General features: G+C 37.7%; 1 protein-coding gene across 1 annotated transcript; it reads right to left on the reverse strand.

The window, feature by feature from the left end:
• Nucleotides 1-603: 603 nt before the first annotated feature.
• On the reverse strand, nt 604-8,822 carry dbi (diazepam binding inhibitor (GABA receptor modulator, acyl-CoA binding protein)). The gene is made up of 4 exons (XM_054615583.1): nt 8,695-8,822; nt 4,859-4,976; nt 3,328-3,390; nt 604-971 (listed from the first exon to the last, which is right to left on the reverse strand). Exons 1-4 carry the CDS (start codon nt 8,707-8,709, stop codon nt 898-900), a joined length of 270 nt encoding a protein of 89 aa, XP_054471558.1. The 5' UTR covers nt 8,710-8,822; the 3' UTR covers nt 604-897.
• Between the last annotated feature and the right edge of the window lie 421 nt (nt 8,823-9,243).

Consider the following 9,243-nt stretch of genomic DNA (forward strand, 5'->3'; position numbering starts at 1 on the left):
GATCTGATTCTGTGCCAATATTACACTTGTTGCTGTCAAGTAAGCTTCATACATGTTTTTATTTTCTAGTTGACACCAATTTATTCTCATCTTTTCTTTCACTTGATTCTGTCTGTATTAAAGAGTTAACTCGTGCTATATAAATCTGATGTATTAATATAACTACTTCGTAACTCAGATCCTTTACTTAAGTCAGAGGATGATATTTCAGACTTTATTGTTTTACAGTTAATCGTTCCCTTTGAATAAAGAAACAATTCTTTTAAATAAAATTAACAATTTTGATTAGGTCATCATAAGACGAACAACTACAGATAAATAGTGGACTGACATTAGGTGTGTATTAGGAGGGACACTGGAACTGGGCCGTGCTAAGCAACTTTGTAAAAAAGTCTGAAGAACTCTTAGCTACAAACTTTGAGCATCATTTAGACCTGCATCGTAAGATTGTTCCTTAAAATACCCTGGATGAAAAAGATATTCACCTAGCCACCATCCAATCCACTGTAAATAATTTCTGATCAGAACATACACACAGTGTTAATAATACTCGTATATGTAAACTGGAACACAAACAAAATCAGAGTCCACCAAAATCAACACTTAAAGAGTAGAAAGATTTTATATTGAAATGACAAGATTCTGTGCAGATACGCATGGTTAAAACAATTAATTAAAATATGATGGTACACTGGTGGAGACCAGTTAATGATCATACATCCGTGGTTATTCACACCAACGTAATCTCATCTGGCCCACTAGCGCTCTACCAGACACTCACATATGTTGTCTAAGGACAAAGTTGGTGTTAAGGCATTTCACAGCATGAGGATTAGGGACTACTGGTGGTGGTCTCAGCCAGTGCTCTCCATTCATCCAGCAGTTGGTCCTTTGAGGTTACATTCCATACTTCTCCTTCAACTGTTTCACCAGGCTGATGTACTCGTTCATGGCGTCCTCTTTGCTCTTGCCTGTTAGTAAGTCAAAATGAAATTAGCACTATTCCTACTTTAAACAGTCACTTCATCCTTGTTGCATGCAGTGTGTAGGCCTTAGGACTCAGAGCCCTGCTGGTGTGTCTCACATGAAGCTGAATTACTGGGTTTGACTGAAATTTGACCTTCTTTCTGGCCTGGTCCTCTGGCTATTAGGGACTGCAAATATTAGATTTAGTGAAAGCAAATTACTTTGAAGATAATTGTGGATTGTTTCTCACCACATCGTATTTGCTTAGGTTTTGCTGTTGTTTCTATGGGTACTGACACTCTGTTCGACATAGTAAATACTAAATGTTGCATTTATACAAGAGTAAGTGCAGATATCTGGAAACAAAGTCTCAATTTTAAGGGCTACAGCAGCTGCAGAGATGCCATATCGAGACCATAAGAACCACACTATAAGCGCAACCAGTTTACAGGACTTGTTGTAACTACTGGTGGCTTAGGAAGTCACCGGAGTGCCATAATGTAGAAAATATATGTAAAGGAACAAGAAAATAAATGTGGAAATATAAAGACGAATAAATAAAAGAATGAATACGTTAATAAAAAATGTGGAACTATAAAGAGAAAATAATAAAAATGTGGAAATATGAAGACAATTAACATAATATAAAATAATATCTATGAGCATTTTAATTTATTTGTTGATTAAGTGCTGTATATATTTATGTAATTGTTATATATATTATTAGGATTTACATATACAATAATTTCTTCTGTTTATTTTCTTTAAATCATTTTCTTTATTCATTTTTATACTACTCATTATTGATTTTGCTTTTTACATGTTGCTATTCCTTGAAGGGCCAAGCTGCCAATCAACTGGCTTTGAGCAGGCCTCCCTGTTCAGGTTGAGTAGTCAATTCCTGCACACATGGGCTGTATGCTCTCTCAAAAGATGCTTGTAGACAAGATGATTTATTTAATATAACAACAAAAATGCCCTTTATAAAATAAACAAGGCCTTTTTGAAGCACAAAAGCTCCACAAGCGCCTTCAGGTCTGCTCAAATACCAGCTACAGAGCAGCAGGCAGTGGCAAGGGAAAAGCAACCTCTGACACATTCTATGTCAGAAAAAAAAAAAGTAATTCCCAATATATAGTACGGTCTCATTTTGCACTATGCAAGCCTGCATACTTTTCTGGCTATGCTGACCAACAAACCTTTGCGCAGAACATATATGAGCAAGGGGTTGTATAATTTATTTTCCATTGTTCATGTTGTTTGAAGAGATTGTCAGTTAAGGGGTATTGCCTACCATTGCCTGTGTTATTGTCCCATTGAATGAACACATGCAATCCAATTCCAGGCAACAAATCTTAAAAGAATGAAAATTGAGTCAAGAGAGTCAAAAGCTGGAAACAGAGAGCTCGCTTTCAGAGTAAAAGTTGCACGTTTGCAAAGTAATTTATATTTATTCATTTATTGAATTTTATGTAGAATAGCTAAACGTGCAAACAGTAAATTAACTTGAAGTATTTTATAGGAGAATATATATTCTGTGATAGATGCATGGCCACAGTAGGCATACTACAGGACAAAACCTACAACGACACACCCTCACAGTTCAGTTTCACAGTTCGAATTATTCTTTAATTATTATTTTAATTATCTTAATATATAACCACATTTGTATATATCTCAATATTTCATATCTTCTAAATTGACTTAATTTTTCTTTTATTTATTCATCTTTACATTTCCACATTTATTATTGGACTCTGCCGATCCCAAACATTAAAATGACTTGGATCAGGGATATTCCCACCCTAAACCAATGCTCACTCCTACATCTCTGATGAAAAAAGATTGTGCAGAACTTTTAACTTATGTAAGATAAGATAAGATAAGATAATCCTTTATTAGTCCTGCAGCAGGGAAATTTGGAGGATTACAGCAGCAGAGAGTATAGTGTAAACAAGAGACATAGTAAAAAACAAGATCAAAACAAGTATTATAAATAAGTAAATAAGTAATCACACAGTAAAGAATATTAAATAAGTAAAAAAGCTAAAAATCCACAATAACTTAAAAATATTATATATACAGACAGAATAATTATTGTATAATGTGACAAGATGCACTGAAGTCAGAGTTTTGCTGGGGCTACATCAACAAAGCTTTAGCTGTGCCTGATATAACCCTGAAATATTTTCATTCAGACTGGGAATCTGAAAATGAATGCAGTGTAATTGAGAAGAGGCACAACAAACTCATTTGATATACTGAAGTACTGGATACTGTTTCAGAGAAGGTTTTCCTGGGTTGAGAAATGAAAAATACACATTTTTCAGAGCTTTACCATCTACGGAACTGATTGTGTACCTTTCTGGTTCTCCCAGGCATCCCATTTAGCTTTACCAGTGAAATCAAACATCCCTGGGCGACCTTCAAAGACATGAAAGACAGACAGATGTAAGTGAAGAGCAAAAAAAAATAAAAATCAAGCAAGTTATCGGATACCGTACGTACTGAAAGTTTAATGTATTTGAGGTCAAAAGACCAATAGTTAAGTGTGGGAACTGGAGTCATGTGGCTGGCCTGCTACTCTCCACAGTTCCAAGTTAAATAAGGCTCTCGATGGCTTTACATTTACGAACATGACCGATATCTTTGAACCAGTGGTCCCCGAAGTGGGTCGCTTAAGGACAGGCAAACGGCACTGCAATATTTTTTTTACTTATTTTTTTTAATTACAGAAATGGTGCCCCTGATGCTGGAGCAAAAATTGGCTAGGACTGCTCCTGGTTGTCATAGCAACACATTAAACTTTCTGCCACACGTTATTCAAGAGCACAGAGTCAGCATTAGGTCAATAGTCTGTCAGAGCACATGATGGAAAATTTGTCTAACCTTAAAACAGATATCAAGGATATGCTCTTACTATACTATGAATTAATCAATTACCATGGAGGGCTGCTGTGGTTTCAAAAAGTTAAATAGTGACTATTGCTTTGGGGAGTTTTTCATACCTACATTGTTGGTCCCCCACGTTTGATCCAAACCAAAGTTCCTGGTGTGAAACCTCCCCAAACCAAAGACCAGACTGCGGAACCGTGGCCAGACAAAAAGAGGCAGTCTCGGTCCAGATGTAATTAAGCTCCCGTTTGGTTTGTTTCTAGTGTGAAAACATGTTTTTTTGGGATCGTTCAGAATTTTTGACCCATTAGAGGAAGTTCGTCACAACCGGGAAGGGGAGAAACATCTCAGAGGAGACCACATGTTTAACTGACAGTTGGTCGAACAACTTTATAAAGAGTCAGAGAAAACGTCCTTTCAATTACTTTAGCAGAGTATGAGTTAGAGATAATACAAGACAGGAGAGCAATGCCACCTAAGATCAAGAATCCACTGCAGCATTATAAAAAGGTGCTGTTGGTAGTAATGGCATAATGCTATTATTATATCGACAAACTAAATGAGTCAGTTCATACATTTTCTCCATTTATTCAAACTGCGATAGAAGGCTACCAGGCAAATTGGAAACACAATGACGTCAGACGCACGTAGGGCTGTCCTAGAACAAAGACATTTTTAGTCAAATAGCACTTGTCGACTAATCAATAAGTTGATTTTCTTCGCAAAGATTTTCACAAAAACACTTTAAACCTTGTTTTTACCTGGGATGTGTTCTTAGGTTTCTTGGACTTGAGTCATTCAGCATTAAAAAAACATAATGAATGGCTAATCAACAAAAGAGGTCTTAGTCGATTAAGATGGGGCAGGCAGGCCTATTATCGACAAAGAATCACACCAAAACGGCAGATTAGTCGACTAATTGTTTAAGGGAGAACAGCACTAGCGTTGACAAGTGCTGCTGTGCATCTATGCCATGAGGCAGTGAGTGGTTTCTCACCTGTGTTGACTTCCCCCACAGTGGCCTGCTTGAACAGGGCGTAGACCTGCAGCATTTCGTCATCTGCTGGCTTTGCCTTCAGCTGCTTCACCTCAGATGCTGCTGTATCAAATTGAGCCTACAGAGGAGAAGACAAAAACTTCAAACCAATACTGATGTGATTAGCCAGTTGTTGTTGCAGCAGCACCACTACTTTATAATAACAATGATATAGTCCTTGTGAAGTTTCTAAAACCTGTAGCTGAAGAGCTGCATTTCGTGCTTGCTGGGTCTTGTCTGGCCCTTGGGAAAAATCCAAAAATATTTGACACTCTATTTTTGCTTTTAATTTCATCAAAGTATTCTGAGAGACTAAAGCAAAAAATATGTGTGTTCCAGTGAATTATCTGCATTTGCTATCACATATGTGACGCGTTCTATTAAATTCCATTGGATGTTGCAACGGCTCACTAACTCTACCAGCTTTTGTCAGCGCAACTTTCCTTCACAGTGATTAGAGAGAAAAAAACAAGTGTCACACCTAAAGACATGGTCACAAGACCAGTGGCAAGTAATTTTAGTCTTTATTTAACACTAGGACCATCATATCTCATGCCATTTAATGTTGTGGTTCCAACATCTAAATTATTCTATCTTTGTGTAGGTTTCCCTCCTGCTCCAACTTTTCCTAAATACCACCTCTTCACACGCCAGTATTGTTTCATAATGATGTAATAACACTTAGAAGACCAAATGGTTTATGGTGGGTTTTTTCATGACAAAAGCTTCCTTCTTTCTCCAGGATTATCGCTGATTCACGCTGGTACTCTACTCTGACTCTTCTCATGCAGCTGAAGTGATGGGTTTGCATAATGGCCATGAGCGTATTGAGATGATGAATGGGACATATAAAATTATTTACACTGCAATATTCACTCACTTCCACGGTATTCATCATAGCATTGTGTGAAATATCGAGGAATAAAAGCAAAAATAATCACACTTTTTGTCAAAGAAGTTGTGTCTCGTACAAAATTCACATCATGTTTTATCTAAGTAAATATTCTGCATCAATCCATATTTGTTGGTATTCAAAATAACATTTTGTTATATTTGCTAGGGTACTTTTGCTTTGCCATGGACTATTACTGCATTGGGTGACATCGCAAATAGTAGGCCGGTTTTATGTAGGTTTGTACTAACAAAAATTAAAAATAATGCTCAAATAGATAAATAGATAGCGACAGCATGATCAGTTACAGACTAACAAAGATTTCACACTGGCTATGAAATGTTCAATGGTGGTTCAAAGGGAGGGCAAGGGGAGCTGTGCTCCCATAATATTGAGCCTGGAGCCCCCTCTGAAAATAACTGTTGCATCATAGCTATTTGGATATTGTATATTTATCTGTTCTGTTGCTTGTTTCATGTAGCTTCCAAAATGCACAAGTTAACCTGATGAGCGTGTACTTGAGTATTGGGGTGTATGCCCACGTGCACTTGAGTGCCTTTGTTCCATGAATTGATGTGTGATGATGACAAAGAGAGAACAGTACAGTGTCTGTGTGTGTGTATGTAATGTAATGTAATGTAATGTAATGTATGTGAATGTTTCGGGCTAAATGTGTCTTACATGCTTCATTTGAATTAATACCATAAAATGTACTACAAACTTTGAGGGTCTTTTTTTGAAAAGGATGGCTCGTTGACACTCAATTATGTATAATGACGTATGCTGCTTGATATCTAAAGTACAGAAACAATACTGATCATCATTAGAAAGCTAAGACCCTCCTCTTTACAACAGTGTGTCAAACTTAAGATGTGTTTGAGGGTCAATGTGACTGATAATGATAGGTAGATAACTGATACAGTTCACATATGATTCACATATGTGAACTGTAGCCTAAAGTATGTAAACCAATTATGCATGTGATGACTTTGACAATACTGAAGGGCTGCCTGGGATGAACTTTGGAGGAAACAATTTCACGGCGTTCCATATCGCATACTTTATCCTTGTACTTTTAGTACATAATGTAGCTGCCCTTACAAAAGGTTGTACTGTTGCATGCAGTATGCATTCAATTGGGATACGCTACGTCCTCATAACATTTCACTTTGAACTTTGTATCGGTTCGAAATTTGACCCTCTTGTTATATATACGCAGCACAGAGGATTGTGGGTCGGACTGGCTTGTATATCATGTTGGCTTGCATACTGCAAAATGTGACTTTATGCGGGAGGATATTCTGGTATTTTTGTAATACTGCATTTGACATACGATGTATTGGGACATACTAAACCTTTTTCTGGCATACTAAAAAGTGGGATATTATGGGTATTGGACCACAGTGTGTTTCAGTCCGACAGTTTGATTGTAACACTGGGTACACCTAAGGTGAAGACAAACCAAGCATGTGATCACCGGTGTAAACCTGTGTATGGAAACAACTGTTTTCTAACAATGAGATTATGCAATTTATATTTTGTATGACATTGTTTTATGTGTGATTTACTGTTTATAAATTCTGCAAACAGCTATGCTTTTAATTTTTTTGTATTGCATTGTACTGTTTTTTCTTTCACGGGACTGCAGATTTGAATTAGCAATATTAGCTAACTCTGGCTCAACAGTAATGAACTAAACTAAACTAAGCCTGAAAACTAGGCTGACCAGGACCGGACTAGCCATGTAAGAAATGCCAGACTTTTCTAAATCCTCTTAGTCCTGAATACATGCACATGCATATTACATTTTAGCATTAACAATAGACAAATGTAGTAATTTTTGGGGTGAAATCTGAAACTTTGTTTCTCTGTGGAAATAGTACAAGATGAACTATGATCCATACGATATTGTATTTAAACCTCAGCTCCTGCTGACTCTGTCAAAACTGCCAAACTGAAAAGAAAAGAATGATAAATATACAGGCGTGTAACAATCCAGGCTGATTATAATTGTTACTGTTGTTGAAGCCCCTACAGCACCTTCCCTTGCCACGCTAATGCATTCAGACTGTGAATCTGCGGATAAATGCAGTGTTACTGAAAAGAGGTAGAGTACAATGAGCCCACTAATTCACTTGGCCCCCTCCACACACAACTAAAACCCCACCCGAGAAAAGCTAGAACAAAATTACGCAATGGCGCAAAGGTCGGGGTGTTCAAACACTGTTAGAAGGTGTCACGCTGTCTCTGGCAGGCTGTGGGTCAAAGTCCAGGGAATGCGGTCTGAATACATGCACCTTTTCAACACTTTCCCAAACTCTTCTACCGGTCAGCTGACACAAATGATGCGTGTGTGACTGCGAGGCAGGACATGGAAGCTTATGGACTTTCCTATATGTAACGCTACATACATTACGCATTCCTCCAACATTTGAATACCATGCAGAAATAGTTATGTATTCTATTCAAATGTTGGGAGGAATGCGTATCAGCAGCCAATGCTGATTATTTTTCCATTTTAAGTAAAGCTCCTCAGTACGGCCTGTTCAAAATACCATCCAAGATATTACCAACTAAAACTGTTGGCAACATTTGGCAGAAAGATGGATGGCCTGGCGGAGACAACTATAACGGTGAATTGCAAATCCCATTATACCCCACGGTCATGTCTTTATCAACGGCTAAAGGAGAAAGTAAATTCACAAGCCAACAGCTCACTCTGTTGCAATAATAGCCGTTATGTTGCATCATGGTATCGGTTAGCGACAATACTCATGAAACAGGCCCCGAGGCTCGCTATCATTTTAGTTAGCTAACTGTAATACCAGCCAACTGCTGCCTCTGTCGCTCATTTACATTGAGTTTGAACTAGCTCTTAAATGTTGCGGACTAATTCCATACACACCTGGAGATCAGCCATTTTTAGTTGAGGATCCGACTTCAGACAACCGACTCGACGAACGGTCAAAGCAAAGCCCGCTGAACTGACCCCAGCATGCAATACCGCTATACCAAGCGATACAGCTTCTTCTTCTACCAAAAATGTTTTGGCAGACGACAAATCAACCTTTAAAGTGCATGCCGCCACCTACTGTACTGGAGTGTGTAGCATCATGATTCTATGACAGTTTTGCCATTTCAAGACAACAGTATTGTTATTATTTTTAATAATAGAAATACAACAAAGTATGTCTTTATAAATAGGTTATATATTATGGATATTAAACCTGGATTGTTAACCAGCTGTGCATAAATTAGACCCCAGGACAGTTAAAAAAAACCACATTATTTCCTGGCAGGTTCCAGACACAGTGGACAAACAGTGGTGGGGCAAAAAGGCAGTCAGAGAAAAGGAAGAGTCAAATATAAGATAAGATAAGATAAAATAAGATAATCTTTTATTAGTTCCACAGCGGGGAAATTTGCAGGATTACAGCAGCATAGTGGATAGTGC

Source organism: Anoplopoma fimbria, chromosome 16 (assembly GCF_027596085.1).
Source record: "Anoplopoma fimbria isolate UVic2021 breed Golden Eagle Sablefish chromosome 16, Afim_UVic_2022, whole genome shotgun sequence".
NCBI classification, from domain to species: Eukaryota; Metazoa; Chordata; class Actinopteri; order Perciformes; family Anoplopomatidae; genus Anoplopoma; species Anoplopoma fimbria.